At 31.0% G+C, this 20,849-nt stretch overlaps 1 protein-coding gene across 16 annotated transcripts in view; it reads right to left on the reverse strand.

The window, feature by feature from the left end:
- The window catches only part of Rg (A kinase anchor protein rugose), a 333,149-nt gene that overhangs the window by 67,304 nt on the left and 244,996 nt on the right, over positions 1 to 20,849 (reverse strand). For 6 of the 16 annotated variants that reach the window (XM_083096504.1, XM_083096505.1, XM_083096500.1 and 3 more), the window contains 30 exons: positions 20,555 to 20,681; positions 20,192 to 20,292; positions 19,946 to 20,041; positions 18,865 to 18,986; positions 18,380 to 18,506; positions 18,153 to 18,272; positions 17,922 to 18,068; positions 17,668 to 17,775; positions 16,878 to 17,018; positions 16,536 to 16,681; positions 16,239 to 16,452; positions 14,024 to 14,276; positions 13,785 to 13,927; positions 13,517 to 13,707; positions 13,325 to 13,433; positions 13,161 to 13,242; positions 12,771 to 13,087; positions 12,476 to 12,697; positions 10,643 to 12,299; positions 10,387 to 10,552; positions 10,158 to 10,311; positions 9,900 to 10,079; positions 8,814 to 8,954; positions 8,516 to 8,623; positions 8,251 to 8,422; positions 4,412 to 4,774; positions 3,001 to 3,131; positions 1,640 to 1,750; positions 577 to 784; positions 100 to 453 (listed from right to left, as the gene is read on the reverse strand). In XM_083096504.1, the coding sequence (XP_082952630.1) occupies positions 100 to 453; positions 577 to 784; positions 1,640 to 1,750; positions 3,001 to 3,131; positions 4,412 to 4,774; positions 8,251 to 8,422; positions 8,516 to 8,623; positions 8,814 to 8,954; positions 9,900 to 10,079; positions 10,158 to 10,311; positions 10,387 to 10,552; positions 10,643 to 12,299; positions 12,476 to 12,697; positions 12,771 to 13,087; positions 13,161 to 13,242; positions 13,325 to 13,433; positions 13,517 to 13,707; positions 13,785 to 13,927; positions 14,024 to 14,276; positions 16,239 to 16,452; positions 16,536 to 16,681; positions 16,878 to 17,018; positions 17,668 to 17,775; positions 17,922 to 18,068; positions 18,153 to 18,272; positions 18,380 to 18,506; positions 18,865 to 18,986; positions 19,946 to 20,041; positions 20,192 to 20,292; positions 20,555 to 20,681 (6,511 nt within the window). The remainder of the gene's footprint in view (positions 1 to 99; positions 454 to 576; positions 785 to 1,639; positions 1,751 to 3,000; positions 3,132 to 4,411; positions 4,775 to 8,250; positions 8,423 to 8,515; positions 8,624 to 8,813; positions 8,955 to 9,899; positions 10,080 to 10,157; positions 10,312 to 10,386; positions 10,553 to 10,642; positions 12,300 to 12,475; positions 12,698 to 12,770; positions 13,088 to 13,160; positions 13,243 to 13,324; positions 13,434 to 13,516; positions 13,708 to 13,784; positions 13,928 to 14,023; positions 14,277 to 16,238; positions 16,453 to 16,535; positions 16,682 to 16,877; positions 17,019 to 17,667; positions 17,776 to 17,921; positions 18,069 to 18,152; positions 18,273 to 18,379; positions 18,507 to 18,864; positions 18,987 to 19,945; positions 20,042 to 20,191; positions 20,293 to 20,554; positions 20,682 to 20,849) is intronic. The other 10 variants (XM_083096508.1, XM_083096506.1, XM_083096507.1 and 7 more) reach the window with 9 other exon arrangements.

The raw sequence follows: 20,849 nt of genomic DNA on the forward strand, positions 1-20,849 counted from the left end.
TGAAAAATGATTTTTTTTTGGTTACTCGGAATAGAGATGTTTCCTTAACAGATTCATGCACACATTGAAGATAGAAAAATGACCGCACGTTCGACATACCCTTACAGCTCGTACCTTTTCCTTCCATTAATAATTCTTGACCATGGGAGCCAACGAGTGTTTTGGACAGGAAGGGGGCAAAATCCACCATGATCTCTCGTAGGAGAGGACAAACCGAACCCAAGGCCATTTCCAATTTTTGTGTGAGCGAAGCCTCGCGGGAAGGTGTTGGTACCGGTAAGTGATCGACCAGACCTTTGATCGGTAATTCTTCGGCTCTCGGAGATGCCGCGGTTACCACCAGTCGATCAGGAACTCGAACTACCGAGATCTCCGCCGATGGTTTCTCTCCCCGTTCCGCGTTGCCAAGCATATCTTGTTCCAGAACATTGCCCTCACTGTCTTGCATGTCACCTATGAATTTCACAATATTTATGCATCTTTGCTTTTACGTAACAAATTAATAACGAATTAATTCATTTAATAAGCTCCCTTATTAGACGCAAGTGATGGCGCTATAATTGATTTAACTCTTACCACGCGAATGGGCGATATTGTGAATATTTCGCGGGTCTTCTCTTGGATTCGTAATCGGCATCGTATCGCCATCTTCATTGAGATTTACGTCTGTCCAGGCTTCTTCCGACGAATTGTGTTTATTTTCGTTATCGGTAGTAATTTCAGAAGGACTCGCGTCCGCGGTGATATTGCTGCGATGTACTGTTTCCTCGCTGGAATCGTTGCTCTAGGAGAAAGTCGATCAAAAAAGGAAACATGAAATATCCAAGTTTCTACACCAACTTTGATTAACTATAAACCGTTAGAAGAATATTAGAATTTTAAATAAAAAACGTTAATTGAAAAATAGATGAGATAAAATTTCAATAAATTATTTTTTGTTAATCTGTACATATATTAAAATATTCAAGATTTTTTTATTTATCGCGTTGTTGAATTTTATTTTATTAAACTTCCTAATGTTAATTACATTGTGTAAAACTATTCAGATATACTTTCAGGCCTAGGAATACTAATATCACTACGGTATTGAAGTCTTTTACTAACAAAAACCTAGCTATATATTTTTATAGAAATGTTTTATAAGATAATTTCATACAATCATACTTCATAATAAACTCTCGCGTGCCATGTACTTACTTTATTACATGCAATTAGTAGTATACCATTACTAAGCAATCAACTAATGTATCATAGAAAGAAAGAACCAAGCCTATTATTCATATATGTAAGCTTCAATAGCAAAATTAGTGATCCTACGCAAATTAAGACCACATAGTTGTACACGTATAAGAGCCGCTACATATCATATTATAATAACGTTACGTATATAAGCATCAAAAGAGAAAATCAAGTCAAGTGTATCGCTCTCTCTTTATTACACCCGTCAAATGGGCATTGCTATATATCTTCTCGCATTCTGTTATACGATTGTCGATGTAGGATTACAATTTTTTTTCTTTTAAGAAAATTGCAAAATATTTTTTTTTTAATTACTCCCAAAATACGGCCGATCGTGTGACGATATAATGCGGGAAACGAATTCCCGTCTCCTCGGATCTGTACTCAAATCAAATTTTACCTGTAGATTTCGTGGCAGTGGTTCGGACCTTGTAGAAGTGCCAAGCGTTGGTTCTGATGAGGTGTAATCCTCGAGAATAGTCCGCGGCCGAGGTACACCAGTGTGACCTCCCTTCAGAACCAGTAGTTAGTACGCATAGCAATGCAAGCAGAGGAAGTTAACAATCAGAGAAATTCGAGAGTCAAAGTATCGCATGCTCGATAGAATTACAGATAAATATGTGATACGAACGTTTCGGTGGTGCAAATGTGTGCCCGAAAGTCGCGGTTTGATATATAAACTCGCTTAAATTTCATAGTTTATAATGAGATACATATTACGTGCGAGAGAGATAGTTACGAGAGATTGTAATTAATAGAACGATTGTTACGTTGGGACTACGTAGATGCAAGACACCAATTGATAAGTAAACACAACATGCTGGATGTTGCAAGAAATCTTCTACGATAAATTTCAGAAAAACAAAATTTTGATTAATCCAACAAATCAATTAATAGTAATATTAATTATTAATTGTATCAGGATTAATTCATAGGATATTACACTTAAAACTCAGATAGTTAAAAACGCTTCGAATGGTTGATAGATAATAAAGAAAATTATATAAAACTGTGTTAATTTGAAAAATTAAATATTTTTTTAAACCTAACATAACATTCAATAGTAAAAGTGCGTCTATTGATTTACCTCAAATTTTATATAAATCTAATATAACTATTTTCAATCTATTGTAATTGCATAGTATAGTATATCAAATAATTTGATATAAAAATTCTGTAACTCATTATCGCGTGACAAACAATCCATGTAATAAACTAATGCAAAGCATTGTGCGATGGCACAAATATCTCTGATCATTACTACGGTGAATACCCCGCAAGATCGTGCGTGATAAAAAAAAATAATCTTGCTGCTATCAATATCACTTGAAATTATCGAACATAAAAAGACAGATACTTATGACAGTATTGAAAGAAATAGATGTTTAATTTATAACGTTATAAAAAGACCCGCACTCGCTACTCAGAGCTGTGTAAAAATTGAAACATCTTGTCTACGTTATCGATCTATCGAAATGCATGCAGTCTCAAGTAAAATTATTAATCATGACTTCGTAGAGCCGAATACTGTTTTATATCAATCAGTTTATATATATATATATATATATGCTGTCACTATATTCAATTGAGTTTCATACGTGACGGAATTTACAAGATTTTTACCTGAGATTTTCGGTTCTATAATTCTCGTTGTACACTTCTTTCGAATTTGTTCGGTCAGAGGACAACTGTCTGTCGCATTTTTTCAGATCGTATCGAAATTTCGAATAACATTGCGACCTTTTCGCGACGCTAACTTACCTTGGTCGATGGCGGGCCTGACGATGTAACGTCGTGATCAGCCAGAATCGAAGAATTATTTTCGTCGACGATGATTACTTCGTATTCTCCGTCATCTTGAGAACCTGATTGACTCATTATACCTCCGCTACCTGAGAACACGAGGATTATATGATATTAAAAATCGAAAAATATAAATAATTTTTCATTTTTACAAAACCAATATATCCATATACACATGCGTTTAACAATTTCAAAAGAGTAATATTTTTTGTATTCACATTTTATGTGTGAAAAATAATATTATCTTGTTTAGAATTCACACAATTCGTTAATATAAAGAAATGTATAAGAAATATAAGATTAACAGATTACATTATTTATATACAATAAATAAGAAAGTATTTTTTACATTGATGTTGCATGAATACAAAGATATAGCAACGCAAAATTATTTCATTAAATTAAATCATAAAATCAATATTTATAAAAGCATTCCTGTTCTTCAATCAATGAGAATAAGGAAGCAATCTTTATATACTATTATATTTAATATATTTATAATATATTCTTAATACTTAATGTATTTTTAACAGAATATAAATTTACATATATATAAATATCTTTATCTTTATTTTTAATACAGTCAATGTTCCTCAAATTTTGAATTATATTTATCGAAAAACATATAAGACTTAAAAAAATACAATCACAGATTAAATAATTGTACAAAAGTAAAATTTGTTTTTGACATATATAAAACTATTTAATTACAATAAATTATTTTTTGAATAATTGCGTATTTATTCGCATCATTAATTGTTTATTAATTTGCAGGCAATATCTTTGTATATATTCATGTATTTATTCATAAATAAATAAATAAATAATAAACATAATATTTCTCACAATAGAAATGCACATTTAAAGTACATGCTATATGACACTTATAAAATTTTTTTCTTTTTCACAACAATAAGGTAAGGAACTGCTTGTGCTAACATGCTGTGCGTATCTCTCTAACTTTTAACTAAATAGTATAAATAAAATATCGTTAGTTTTAATAACAATATAATAAAAATAATCCCAATAATTGATCAACTAGTCGTTCGATATAAAAAAAAATCTCCTTCTGAAATAAAGAATTAATTAATTAATTTTTTTCTTGCTTTTTCGAGTTGATTATATACTTGAGTATATACTTTTTTAGTATATACTTTTTTCTTAAGATAATTTCAATAGGTTCTTATATGAAAAGGATCTGCAAGATTTATATAACAGAGAAAACATCAAGGAAATTGCGCATGGAGGGATAAAAACTCATTCATACCATAAGCGTCATGCAGATTGCGAACAAACAGGAAATTGCGCAATAAATCAGGCCAAAAGAACTCGAGCATTTTGTGAAACAACTTTCGGGTTTTCGAGTTACCTTGCAGACCGACACCGGAGTTTCTATGACAGAGATTTCGGGGCTGATCGATATGCTTTTGAAGCGTATGGTGATGGTTGTTGTTATTGTGATGATGATAGTGATGATGACGATGATAGTTATGGTTATTCGGATGATGGTTGTAGTGATTGTTATGATGATTCGGGAGATAATAATTAGAGGGTGGCTGGCGATTAGAGTGCCTGGCAGCCGGTAGCGGGTGCTGGTGATGGTGCTGGTTGATGTGGTGATTGGCATTGACATTCGCATTGGCGTTAGGGTGAGATCCTGGGAGGAACTGTGGGTACACGTGGTGAGACCACTGTGGAAATAGGGGCCGCCCTTCTCCACCACCATTCCCATCTGCCGAGGAACCACATTTACCACGTTATCGGATTGTGTGCACTATCATCTTTATCTTTTGCACTATCCATAGCATATTCTTAATACTGTCTTTCACTCTATGCGCTCGATGAATAAAATCAGGACCAAGCAGTATAATCACGATCGGTATTTGAAAATACGAAATTATGCGAATCGTGTCAACACTCTTGTAAAAAGATATCTTGCGAAAGATTAATAACAATATCAAATATTAAGTTTCCTATATCAAATTTAAAAATAATCTTGATATCATTTTCTTTCAGTATATATAATTCTAAGTGCCTCTTTAGAAAAATCATTTCTACAAAATATATTATAAATATGTGTGTGTTTAAAATATATTTCAATGTATCTACATAAATTATAAATAGCTATTTAAAAAATTCTTATTCTTATTGTATGCATTTGAAAATTTGAAAAAAGAAAAGAAAAAAAATATTTTTAAAAAAATTTTAAATGTTTTATTAAATCATAGAGTGAAATTCAGTATATAAAAAAATTTTGATCATATAATATCATATATTATCTTGTAAAGTATCTTGTAAATTCTAAATAATTATAGATTAATGATACAACTTTTTAATTTGTTCCATAATGTAAATTTTAATTGATATGAGAAAGAATAATGATATATATAATAATAAGAATAAGAATATCAATATTTGTAACGTATTATTATAATAATATTTGTAATAAGCATGGGGAGTATAACATTCTAAAAGAACTTATTTCTTTCTCTCTCATATATATGTATATGACAATTTGTTAGTTTTTTAAACATCTAAATATTATATAATCGTATAACGTAGCAATTATATATAGAGACATTTATTTCTTAAAATCTCCCACATAAAAGAAGTTCCACATCCACAAGAATACAAACATAATGATATAACAATTGTATAACGTAAAAGTGCAAACACATTCGGCAAACATCAAAACTCTCACTGTCAGATACATATAAGATGTTTATTTCATACAGTGCAATAACACATGCGTTCTACTGGTGTCATGTGCTGTTGTTTTAGTTGCAGCTACATTGTTTTGGTGCACAGTGTTTAACACAATAACTACATATTTGTACATATAAGCTATACCATTCATCATATTTCATTCATTTGTAGTATTATTGTAACATAGAATTTTCTCTCTTTAGTTAGCTAAAAATTTACTAAAAAATGGCATAGTAATTTTTTAATAATAATATTAATTAAAATTTTGAAAAAAACAATTCTACATTTTCTAATTGTAAGTATATAGCTATGTTTTTATGAGATACATTTTTCTTTTACATTTTGTATAGCTGCAGACATGCTATATCGAAAACATTAACGTTCACTTATTGAATTAAATTTATATACCACGATCTCTCTCTATATATATAAAAAGAAAGTTAAGAGAATATATATCTGACACGTAAGAGTTTTGAGTAAACAGAAAATTCCTTAAAAATGTTCAATATTTTTAGGGAAATGATACTCCTTTTTGAATAAATGGTCAACGTGCAAATTATAGTATATAAAGTAACATAAAGATTACTAGAAAAATTATTAGGTTTAATCTTTTATAATATCTTAAGTAAATAATAGATTATCTAAGTATAATTAAAAATAGCAAGTAATTATTAATTTAAAAAACCTTAAATTATAGTATAAAAGCATATACATGCTAATCAACATAAAATAGCATATTATTATTGTATTACTCTTGTCTCTCTCTCCCTCTCTCTCTCTCTTTCTCTCTCTCTCTATCTCTCTGTCTCTCTCTGTTTCTTTTTTTTATTATTTTGTTCTGTAATTTATAAGTTCTTTGCAGAGTGCATATACTCTCAGTAGTAGATCTTGTAATAGAATTTGTAAAAATTATGGCTAAAACAATAATTTTGCATATATGTATATATGCCTATATATGTATATATACCTTGTGACAATAATTTATAAATTATAACATAATAACATAATTTTTACCTTTCTCATTATCTACGTGAGATTTTATTAAAAATAAATTTAACTTTAATAAATCTTTTGCTTTAATAATATTTATTTTGATTATTTTTTACGTTAGTGTTAGTATATATATATATATATATATATATATACAGGGTGACCCATTTTAACTTAGGCAGCCAAATAACTCGAAAAATAAGCAAGATAGAGAAAAATGTTTTAGACAAAAGTTGTATGGTTTCGAGGGGGCCATAAGATGGTATCATTGGTTTGACCTTGAAGAGTCATTTGAAGGTCACGTGAAGGTCACTTTAATTTTTTTAAATGGAACATCCTATATATTTTTGTACATTCTTATAGCTCATCTCGAGAGCTTTCCAAAACACTATAATTAAGTACATTTTCGTTAAGTACTTTTTGAGTTATGAGGCTTGAAATAATTTCTTAATTTTACATAAACCGTAAAATATCTTGTAAAATATTCATTTTTCGATTACCTTACCTTAATAGTTTTATGTACAAAATAATGAGAGGAATCAATTGGTGTAAAGAAAACACATAGTTGTTTCGAAGAAAAAATATGTAATTTGCAATTAACAATTCCATATTTTTTCTTAAAAACAACTATGTGTTTTCTTTACACCAATTGATTCCTCTCATTATTTTGTACATAAAAGTATTAAGGTAAGATAATCGAAAAATGAATATTTTACAAGATATTTTACGGTTTATGTAAAATTAAGAAATTATTTCAAGCATCATAACTCAAAAAGTACTTAACGGAAAGGTACTTAATTATAGTGTTTTGGAAAGCTCTCGAAATAAGCTACAAGAATGTACAAAAATATATAGGGTATTCCATTTAAAAAAATTGAAGTGACCTTCACGTGACCTTCAAATGACTCTTCAAGGTCAAACCAATGATACCATCTTATGGCCCCCTCGAAACCATACAACTTTTGTCTAAAACATTTTTCTCTATCTTGCTTATTTTTCGAGTTATTTGGCTGCCTAAGTTAAAATGGGTCACCCTGTATATATGTATGTATATACAGGGTGTTTCATAAGTGATGGGCAAAATTTCAGGAATGGATTCCTTATGCTTAGAGAAGAAAAAAAAGTTAATCAACATAGGTCCGAAAATGATTAGTTTTTGAGTTATTAAGATTTTGGACAATTAGAGGAAATGTATGGAATTGTAAACAAGAATAAGAATAATACACCGCGCTAACGTAAACATAGGCCGCTGAACTTAAAAAACATTGTTGATGCCTGTAAAAGGACTTCTAAGACGAGAAATGAGACAAAATTTTGTATTACAAAAATCTTAATAACTCAAAAACTAATCATTTCCGGACCTATGTTGATTAACTTTTTTTTCTTCTCTAAGCATGAAGAATTCATTCCTGAAATTTTGCCCACCACTTATGAAACACCCTGTATATATACACACATATATATATATTTATTTATTTATTTATTTATGTCAATAAAATATTAGGATCTCACCTGAAGGACTACCTGGCCTGAGACCGGCGCCATTTGTCTGTATCGTTTGCACTGGACTCGGTGGACGTTGCGATATTGGTGGTTCTAATATATCGCGATATTTCGAAACCATTAATACAGAGATGAAGTAAACTATAGCTAGAGACAGAAACTGTGCCTGCTTGGTTTCTTCCTGAAAATTAATACAAGTGATTTAATTTTCTTCCATCTGATGAATTATATATATATCCACTCATATTATTGCAATAAAATTTCGTATACTCACAACATCTCTGTATATTACAGCTCTCAAACGATTTACATCCATATCTTGTAACAATTTCTCGGGATCCTTGACCGGACTTAATTGATGCGAAAGATTATCCACGATGTTCTATAAAAATAAAAAATATTTTAATATAATATTTAATATATTAAAGAATAGAGCTACATACACGAACAAAACTTTTCTTTAGCAAATTCTTTAAAAATTGGTAAAAGAAATTAAGCAATAAAAATGTAATGTATTTATTATCCCTAACAATATTATAGCATTAAAATAAGTTCGATCGGATGAAACGTACCTTAGGTGATGTTTGTGCCCCGCGTATGAGCGATTGTATGTGCTGTGATTTATTACTAGAACCAATTTGCCGACCTAACATGCTGTACGATCTGCCACGTTCTTTACACTCTAAGCAATTTCTAACGGCACATGTACAGACCTATAGAAGCAGTTTATTAGATAAATATAATAAGAGATGTTGTGTGGATGAATTATTAAATGAAATATTAAATATTTAACCGTAGCATATTTTGAAGCTAAGAACACAGACTTATATACAGAATTATTTCCTATATGATTTCGAAAATTATGACTATTTAAACAAGTCATTATATTATCATATTTGATATCGGATTTATTCATTAATCTTTAAATATATCAGATATACAAATATATAAAATATTTAATTTTATTTAAATTGTAACTCTCTTTATATATAAAATATTAATTATTTTTATCAAGTTTTATATTGTAATTTGTATCGAAAGATTCAATTTGAAATTTTTTCTTTTCATGATGAGATTAAGTATACAAATTTTTTTATATATGATATATTTTATATTTTTAAAGTGTATTCGATGTATTGTATATAATTTTAAGTTTTGTGTGTGCATGCCACCTATTCTCACTAAAAAAAAATAAATAAAGATATAGACACAGACTATACTATATTGCAACTGCACCTTTTATTCGTGTACATTAAATCATTTATATATTTAGATATTTTTTGCATATCTTATATTTTTTTTAAAATATCACATACATAATGTGCATATCGTGTAAAGCAAAACTAAAAAAAAATAATTCTTTTATATTGACATACTATTTCTTTATGTTTGTAATTTTCTAAATTGTTGATAAATTTCTTTCTAGAATAAATTTTTTGTATGTTATATAAATTCTATAATCCCATCAATGCAGAAATTAAACATAAATATGCACTAAATATTAGTACATCTTCCTAAATAGATCCACACAAATAATTTGTGATTAAATTGTTGATTTAAACTGCATAATAATAAAATCAAAACTATTTATCTATTCTAAACATACGTATTATCATTTCTGAATTCACAAAAAATACCTTATATATAGTAATACAAACCAGTCGTAAGCATTGTCGCAGTATGCCACCACTCGACATATTTTTCTCAGCCTCTAGTTCTCCAAAATTTAATGAACTAGCGAATATAAGTACATCGGCCATGTTGACTAATCTTTGCAAAAAAGAAACTGCCACCTCGATTGGCATCCCCTGAGTTGGTTCGATTACATCCAATTCGCTCTAAAAATATACAGATATTAATTAAAAACAAATTGTAAAAATTTTTTATGATGCATAATGCGATAATAGTTGACGTACATTCGGCGAGGTAGCCGACGCTAATAAGGGCAACAAGCCACCGCAAGCTATTATGAGATTGTCGGCTAATTGCGAAATTAGATGGACAGTATTCACTACGAAAATGGCATTTTCGCTGCTGTTCACGAAATCCAATACAGACTTCGTCGAGTGACTACAATGCAGAGATTAACATAGAATTCCAACAAAGTTGAAACATTGCGTTAGTATGCAGTATTGTATTTCCTACCTTCTCCACACTTGAATGTCCGTTTCCAAGGAGAATAGAACGTCCGATAGTAGCCGTTGATGTATATAAGACCATTTAAATTCCGGTATTCTGAATGGAGGTCGCGTCGGACCTGGACTAAACATTGGTCGCGTGGAAGGATTTCCTTGCTTCGATCTTTTGGCTTCTATAATGCAAAAAAATACAGGAACAAAAAAAGTAGAAGTACATTTAAATTAAATTATAATGAGTAATCAATTTTGATTTTGTAACGCACCGAAATGATTAGGATCCACCTGCGTGGACGTTGAGGCACTCCTTGGTCGTTTCTGAGGCGACGATGTCTTTCGTAAGGGCACAGGCAAGGAGGGTGGCTCGTGACCATTATCGTCCGCGACCGTTTCCGAAGATACGATCGGCAGGCTGGATCTGCGATGGGCGTCTACGTGATCTGGAGGTAAGTCATTCGATAACGCATTGTCTCTGGCAACCATATTAGAACTAACGATTTGAGGCACACCGTCGGATAAACTTTTAGTTGCATCACAGACCGTAGATATTGTTGGGATTTGCTGCTTAGGATTTGGCACTTGCGTCACATTATCTACAGAACTTTGAACATCGCTATTACTACAAACACTATCTGTTACTTCTACCTCGCCGGTCGTCGCCGGAACGTCTGACTTATTATCACTTACGCTAGTAGAAATAGTGGACGGCTCCCTTGAGTGTTCCTCATTTACCTTCGCGTTTTCGCTATCATTAATAACAGCACTTTTGTCCTCCGTTAAAGAATCCACGGCGCGTTCATCACTACTTAACGCACTATTCACTATTACTGTCTCCACCTTCTCGTTTTCTAGATCTACTGCCTTCTCCGCGCAAGTCTCGCCGTTTTCTACTACGCTAGTTGAGCAATTATGATTTTTTTCGGTTTTCCCTTCGTCGCTCTCAACAGTCTCAGCGGTAACGTCCCCGTCTTCGGAAATATCCTTCTTCTCGACGATATCATCATCGATTTTCTCACTTTCAGACATTCTGCTTCTCATCTCACACGAGATTTCCTGATTCTCGGTTGGCGTTAAATATGCTTCTGATGTATCGCTATCAATTATTTCACGATCATTCTCTAGTTGAAGTTTTTCAATAACTTTAACTGTCAATGCTTCTCGTGTTTCGTCAGAAGGGACAATTGGCACAATATTTTCTTCAGTGTCGATATCGGTCTTTAAAACAACAGAAGTTTCATCTGCGTTTTCGATTGCTGTCGTAGTTTTGTCAGAATCTTCAGTGTTAGTTGGTGTATTACTGTCATCGGTTGCAACGTTATTTTCTTCGATGGGTTGATCCTTTGTTTCTTTATCCGTTACCGAAATATTTTCAACTTTATCCACTGCTGTAGAAGTTGTATCTGAGACATTAGTAACTTCTGTAGTTTCCGTCGTATCATTCGATTCGACAGCTGTCACTTCCGTGTTCTCCTTAATCTGTTCAGTCGAAAAGGATTCGGTAACAGCAACTGGTTCTTTTTCCAAAGTTGCATCTTTTTCTTTTTTCGGTGTATCCTGAACAATCATCGAGTCAGGACTGGAACTCTCGATTTTGTGCACTTCACTGTAGAAGTCACTTGAACTCTCAATCGATATCACCTCGCTGGTCTCCTGCGTGGTCGGTAGCGAGACAGCCTCGCTATTCGCTTCCTCGAGGATAGTCGGTGTTTCTGTGTGAGTCTCGCGCGCAGTGATCGGTGTTTCCGGTTTGTCGCTTAATCTAGAATCCAACGACACTACCTCGCATGATTGTAGAGTATCCAAAGTCTCGCTGCGCGATTTCACGATAGCTGGACTACCGTCGCTTTCGGTGTTGTCTATTGAATTGAGATCGCAACTGCAAGATTCTTCTAATCGATCGTTTGCTTCGGATGCATCGAATTCCTGCATCATAATACAAGATATGACAATCAATTAATATGTCACTGATATTTCTGCATATGTAGATTTTATAACAATAAAAAATATTAAAATATACATGAGATTATACATGAGAAAAATTTTAAACAACAAAAATCTATATCAAAATTTAATAAAAGTTCTACGAATTTTAAAATTACCTTGTAATTCCTTTCCATGTGTTGTATCTCGTGATTTTGCTGATTTCCCCACACCGCTGGTCTGTTATAGCCATTGCTTCCGGAATGCTGTTGATCCCATCCAGAAATCGTGCTAATCGGTCTCTGCTGTCTTAGCTCGGGATCTGTAATATTGTCGGATCTCTGTCGCTCGTAATGCTCGTACATTTGAGCAAATTGAAGTTTGAATTCCTCATAGGATACCTGCACAATCGACGTCGTAAGAAAACATTAATGTTTTAAGTTATCATAAATTTACCTTAGAATGCAAACTTACCTTAGAATGCACGATAGCCAGTGTATCAACCCATACACGCCAACCACCATATTCGTGCTTGATAGCGTGATGAAGAAGCATGCGAAATAAGGAATACACCATATCGGATATCTTCTGTTCTTCCGTATTTTTGGGATGAATATAAGCCATGGCGATAAGCCATTCCTGCCATACAGACATTTGCAAAACCGTTCGTCGATTTTCTCGATTATTGTTGCAGAGCAGTGTCATATCCGAGAGGAATAATTTTTTCACTTCTAACAATTGCTCTGTTTGCTTGGATTGCCGAACCAATGTCGCGACCACCTTCAGAATCACTAAAAGAATTTTAATATATTAGTATGGAGACAATATTTTATTTATTTACATAATTATAAATCAATTACTTACTCGGATTCTCTAAACGATAGTGGGATTCAGGTTCAGGATGTCTAGCATACAATATTTGTTGACTGATGTGTTCGGTCATAATCTGAAATTAAAATTAAAATTTTTACATATAAATGTTAAAAAAGTTTTTAACATAATTTAAAAAACGTAACATGTGTAAATACCTCGTATAAAACGTTATATGTTGGTAATGAGAGTGTTTCTTCGTTTAATAAGAGCCTTTCAGCTAATAACGTATATAGATTATGTGGACTCATGACATCGTATTTCCTTCTGTGTACATTATATAGAAATATTAAATTTCTTAAAAATATTTTATTCACGTAAGTGTAAGTAATTTATAAAAGATTGTTTACTTGTGTGTACTGCGGCTAAGGAAGAATCCTAGCAGTTTTAACGCTTGCAAACGTATCAACTGGCTTTCAGCTGCTAAGAGTTTAAAAATGGTTCGTACGCCTTGTTTCGCATCGAATGCAGGTACCATTGATGATGGATGTTCCGACATCAAAGATATGAGCATTTGTAAGACGTCGTGCAAATTTTCATCCTAAAAATTGTCACGGAATTTAAGAAATATCTTTTTCATATTATTATCATGCATGATGCATCATTCTTTAGAATTACCTCGTGCATTGTTGTCAGATAATTAAGGATGCTTTGTAATTCGTCATCTTTCACTCCGTTGCCGATCATTATCAATTGTTTCAAAAATAATAAGATATAAGAACGAATTGTAAGAATGTCTTTTTGTTGTGGACGCGGTCCATCTATGAAAAATTGATTAATATAAAATATTATTGTATTCTCTACGTATTAGCAATAAAATTACCATGGCTGATATTTGATTAAATATAATAACATACCAACTCCTTTTGGTGTTATTCCGCTTTTAGCTCGAGGATTAGCTACCCAGTAATAATATTTCAGTGTATGTACTGTTTGCAAAACTGTCGATACACGTCTTACATTGGAATATATTTGCGTGTCGCTAAGAAATTCCGTGGCCAGATACGAGTAAAGTCGTGTTTGTACTGGAGCTGGCGTATATATCCACAGAGCAGGATTAAAAAGAACGTGATCCAGTAGCTGCCATGTTAGGAATGAAAAATAAAACAACTACATCACCATGGATCTGCCTGTTCTTCGGACACACCAATCTAGCCGACTTTTATATTATCCCTATCTTATGTTATTATCTTGATACTTTAATCTGTGTAATTAGCGTGATTAAATTGTCCAAAAGGTATTGATCCAAATGAAAAATAAAATGTTACTTCAGAGATGTGCATGTATATTTTTATGTAGAATTGTTCACGATAGTTTTAAATTATTATTTTCAACTTTGACAATTTATGCAAGTATATGTGAGTAAGAGTTTTAAATTATTATTTTCAGTTTTGATAATTTATACTTATGAGAGAGATGCTAGAAATATCTGAACATTGTAGATTTAATAATTGTATGAAGAAATAATAGACGCAAACATATGAATTATTAAGCATATGATTGAAAACGATATGCAGATGGTATTTTTGTAACAACATTTATTATAAAAAAATTACGAGATGGATATAGAGAATATCACGATGTGGATAAATATTCGTGCATATATGATCGGAAGAAATTTTGAAGAATAATATTAAGAAACGTAAATTTAGAGGGCTGTACATACATAGACGCGTACTTATTTTGCAAGTTAGGTAATACCGTCAAATTCGTATAATTAATAACGTAATTATTTTGCATTCTAAAAAAAGTGATGTAGAAGAGACATCGATCTTGTAATAAATTTATGTTAAATGTATGTAGAAGAAACATCGATCTTGTAAATTTATATTAAATTATAAACAAATCTAATATGTGTATTAAACGTGTGGTTTGATATTTGAAAAATAGAATTAATTTTTTGATTTGGAAAACACTTATATGACAATCAAAAATAATGTGCCATGTAACAGGATTTTGATAATAGTGCGTATTAGAAAAAATGCATAATCAATTTTATGATAGCACAAGGGATAGATGAAAATTCTTAAAGTTGCAAAATAAGAATTATAAATTTTGAAATAAAAGCGACATATTATAAACAAAATTTTGCGTAGCCACTTTTTCAAATCAGAAAGCTTAAAAGTCGGTAGATTGCATGCGATCCGAAGTTTGATTAATGTAATAACGGTCCAAGAAAATGAGTGAGCATGCTCAACAGATTTGTTGGCAAATTCTTGAGAGAATATGGAGGATACAAAATAAAATGCATACACATATATTATGGATGAATAGGATATTTGCAAACATTTTAATAAGAGCAAGTGTGATGAAAGCATGGAAGCTATTACATAACACAATATAGACAAGATAAATTAATAGAAGAGAATGCATTTATATTTATTGAGCATAAATTCAATATAATCCACACATGCATTTGTTTAAATCAAATAAGCACATACACAAGGCAAATAAAAATTATATAAAAATAAAAAACATCTATGGATAAAGATTTGTTTTAAATTATGTAGAAATTAAATCGACAAATGATGATGTATGCTGGACATTTAATATTTTCTTTAATGTTACTATTTAAATAAAAAATGACTGCTAGGATATGATTAAACAACACAATATTTTATAATTATCACAATAAATATCTAGTAATAAATATCTTTTCTCTACTAATAATTTTATTTTTCTAATCTATGTATTCTCGATTTGAGACTACCTAATCTATGTATAGAAAATGTTTTTAAATCTATTTCTTATATCACAAATGTCATTTAATTTCACATTCTTCCTCAATCTTTCTAAATCTATATGTAAGCATCTTATATTACTTCAATTAAAATAATTGCAAAAATACAAAAAATATATTTAAGAAATTTAATATCTGTATATATCTGTATATTTTCGAATTAAGATTATTTTTATTATTTTCGAATTAAGGGCAAAAATAAAACACCATTATCTTAACTATAATTGTACTATGACTATACTATTATAGACTATATTATAACTATATTTATCGAAATATTTACATTAATTTCTAACAAAGTAATAATAGATTATTAATTAATAGATCGGTACCTGTTTCAATAATAAATCGCTGTTTGCGCTGAGACAAGTCACTAAATGTTTCGTGAGCTCCAAGAAGGATGCGAGAACTTCCGTCGTAAGATGATCTCGGCTCGCTTTCTGTAGCATGAAACTTATTACTAAAAATCCCCTGTTTTGTACCATGTGTTGTTGAACTGTTTGAGAGCTCTCTACCAAGTCGCAAATAAAGCCGAGCAGTTTCGAACTAAAAAACGACGTCGACATTTCTCGTTAATGCCTCTTTAAAATACATGTCTTTCCAAAGCTACAACGATTAATATGATTTACCATAACGTGGGATCACGCTTAACGTCATTTGGTGCTATGCAGTCATAAGGCATATCTAGCTGTGAGAATAATGGGAACAATACTTGAATACCACCTATCGAATTTAACGTGCTGTGAATCGAATATGTTATGACTGCCTTGACATCCTGAAAACCAAAATAACAATTCCTTGTCTATTTTTACGTGCTATATCTAGAATTTATTCTACATGTGTTGTTCGCACATTATTAAAAAATTATTTAAAAAATTTATAAAAATAAATAAAAAACGCATAACTATATGGTGCGAATGTTAAATCTGTCTTTATTCTCGAAGCCGTAAATAATAAATAATAAACTATACCTGTAACATGAGGGCATGTGGTGTATGTACAAAATAGGAGACGTTGCCTTTCGGTGCACTCTGTAGACAAAGCTGTGAGTCTGTTGCTACTGGATTGTACATGAACACAATTGCATTCGACAATTTTCCGTCATAAAGTACCTAAAATATCATATAAAATAAAAAAATTAACAAAATTATAAATTTTCCTTAAAGTTTTCAAGATATTAAATTATTGTAAATATTTTACAATACATAACATCAATGAACTACATCAGTTTAATCTCTTACCAGCATATAAGCATCTCGAATTTTTCTAACTAAATAATAAAAGATACACAGAAAAGACATACATATCTCGCTTAAAACTAATAATCAATGATTCAACTGCTTATTATATTGCTACTACAAAATATCCATAAAAGGATCAGGTAATATAAGAAAATTTTGTGATATATTATATATAAAGTCAAAGCGATGCTTATAACAAAAAATTAGTTTTTGCAAAAAATGGCATTCGCTAATTAAGAAAGATAAGCATTTGGCAACGGAAACAAATATAATATATATACGCACAAATATATACATTCATAATATACCAGGCATAGTACAAAATGTATGTTTTGTATTAACAATACCGGTTTTTCCAAGACAAATAATGTAAAACAAAATAATAAACTCAGTTGCAACAGCCGGCAAGAAAATATGATCGTAATTGATTAATTACCTCAGGTGAACTCGAACGCAGTAACAGAATAATTAACAAAGTACAAATCATATGTTAACGGGAAAATAAAATCAAAATGCTTACAATTTGCATACTTTGGTCCACCATGCTCGTAGAGAGATCCTGCTCACTCACCCTTTTATGATTGTCGGGCAGATTCAGGTAGCACTCGTTGTCGAAACGAAACTGGCTCTATGCACGGGTCGAAAAAATGATGGTAAATATTCGTCCATGAATATGTGTAAAGTTCGTGATCGCACAATTGAAAATTTATAAAAATATATCTGGCGTCCTATAAATATATTCATTCTAACGTTAATATAAATATATTTAGCTACCTTATATCCCGGACCTAATCTATGCATCGCACATATCTGATGCGTTGTCAACGCTTCGCTGAATAAGTATATTGCACTCATTTGCCCGCAAAACACGCGTTCCTCATCCAGTTCGGGAGTTGCTCCGATGTAGCATTTATCGAAAGGCTGTAAAACAATATTTTTCTTTTTTTCAAATCGGCAAGAAGGGAATATCGCTTGAAAAGACCGAAAATATTTGCAGGCACTCACGTCATTTGTCGAAACATGCCATGTCATTTCTGTACTCGACGCCAACTGACCATTGACCAGACATTTAATTTCACTCTTCGTCCATCTATTGTATATATACACTACCGCGATCATATACCACTACGAGATAAAAAAATTTAGAGAATAGAAAAATTTTTTCCACATATTAAATGTGCTAGATATACATTTTTGAAAGTATTAATAGTATAATAGAGCTATTAATTCACCTTTCGTGGTTGAAATTCGTATTTGACACAATGTTGGAAGCCCTTGCCTTTTATTTTCATAGACGTCAGGACTAAGCAGTTGCCTACGAAATGTGCAGAGTATCCTACTCCTTTGCTTGTCTTAAAACTAAAATATAATGAAAAAATATTATATTACTTTCTTGTTACATTTAAAAGCTATTTTCTCACTTTTCTTTCATTGTTCTTCTATCTTTTTTTTTGATATAAAAAAACATAATTTATTATATAAAAAGGTAGTTATAATTATGTATATATAACACAGATAAACTATTGCTAAGTAAATATAAAATTGGAGTAAAACATGAGATAATTTAAAAAATATCAACATTGTTTTCTTTGAAATGCAAACAAAATCACACTTAATGAATTCAGTTTGAATCTCTGCTTTCTTCAAAGTTAAGAAACATAGATGATTCTTTCATCTGAAGAGAGTGCGCAAGGGTGCTTGATATGAGAGCACTTACCAGTAGAGGTACGGTTTTTCTCGTTCGATATTAACAGAGTTGATAGGGTCTAGGCGAAACCATGTGGTGAAGGTAAATCCATTCTCGTGTGGCCACTTTGCAAGCGGCGGCAAGACAATCGCCTGCGGGAAACGAGAAACGATTCTCGTCAAATTATAAAAATATATTTTTGGCAAAATATCGAAAGATTAAGTAAATATTGACAATTCAACGAGTTCCAATTTTTGATGGTTATTTAATTATGCTATACCGTTTCTAGTTTGCACAATATATTTTACATAAAAATAATAAAAATATAAATAATTTTCAATAAATATACATTAAAAATTACGCTATACATAAAAATATTCTAACTTCAGTTTTAATTTCTTTAATTTTGTTCTTTAATTTCTAAATATTAATATTATAAATATTATCATATATTCTGCCTCTACTACCAAATTATAATCCTTGATATTTTATGTAATAAGCTTTTGAAAACTTTAGATTCTGAACTGTATAAATAATTTAATTATTAATTATGCATAGCTGTTTTAGAACATCGTAACATCATATAAAATTCATAACTATTTTAGAACATCGTTACTGTATATGAAATAAAGAGCAAAATTATAACAGTGCTTGTTATATATTGTTATGCTCAAGAGGTTTTATACATATATTCTTATATATGCTCATATATACTTGTCTCTTCTCAGAATATAATTGATCTAGATATATAACGAAAAGAGAAGAGAAAGGAGATGAGAAGGATTATTATTACATATATTACTAATAGCAATAATACTAATAAATCTATTCTCTTATTTAAATTGAAAAACATTCGGGGATATTATATATAACAAGCTTATATTACTTGGTAGTATATGCAGTAATGATGTTCAAGGAAGTTCCTTGCCGTGATTGATTTCGAAAATGTAAGCTGGTAGCGAAATCTTGCGGGGAAGAGTAAATTCTCTTATCGGAACTTTGATCGAGTTTAAAATCGAACGACGTCCTTTGGGATGTCGTAAAGTAAGAAGTATCTGTTGTAAAGTAAAAGAAGGGAGAAAGAGGCAAACAAGAAAAGAAACCAACTTACCGACCCCTTCCTACCAGGGAAACTGAAAAATACATCGGGCCCATTTCGCTGTGGCATTTGGCGCAGGACGTTTAACAACTTCGCTGAATGCCGCGGCTACGAGAAATTTATATTATTAATTTATTATTTTATGGTAATTTTATCGTGTCTGATATATTGGCCGTAATATAATCAATATATCCTTATAATAATATTTACACAAATTGTCATTATGCAATTTGTAAAAAAAATCTTAAAAATTCTTACCCACTTTCCTTTAACAGCTTTCATAGCGCCGAACAAAAGTTTTAATTCTTTCACCGTTATACTGTAGCTTGCTAGCACTCCCAGCATATCGATTAATAAGTCTGTCACAATATAAAATGACATATGTCTTAAAGAATATACTTAAAAAAGTAATAAAATGTTCTCTATATATGATATGTAACATAATGATATGTAACATGTAATGATGTAGTGATATGTAATATGATATAATGATATGTAATTATTATCGTGAGTAGAATACAGAGAAATCGTTAAAATCGTTAAAATTAAATTATTATCGGTTAAAATTAAATTATATTTTATTCAATGATAGTATGATTTTAATATTGAACATATACTTACCGGCGACAACAGTTTCTGCACGAGATAATCGATGTAGAACATGTTCTATGAGACTTACATCCGTGCACGCTTGTAAGTTTCTGACACTTTTTCTCAAGATCGCGATAAAGACGCTCCATATTTCGGCCTGCAACAAAAAATATTATATATAAAATTATTTATTTCATGACACTCTAACTCTCTAACACAATTGATAATATAATATCACATGTATATAATTTATTTTACACATTCATTATTGTAATAACTGCTCTAATAATAGAAAAAGTATAATATACAAGACTTTTTAGTATAT

The sequence above is a fragment of the Camponotus vicinus genome, unplaced genomic scaffold, assembly GCF_025532165.1.
Source record: "Camponotus vicinus isolate PSW18456_S1 unplaced genomic scaffold, iyCamVici1.0 SCAF_4, whole genome shotgun sequence".
Classification (NCBI taxonomy): domain Eukaryota; kingdom Metazoa; phylum Arthropoda; class Insecta; order Hymenoptera; family Formicidae; genus Camponotus; species Camponotus vicinus.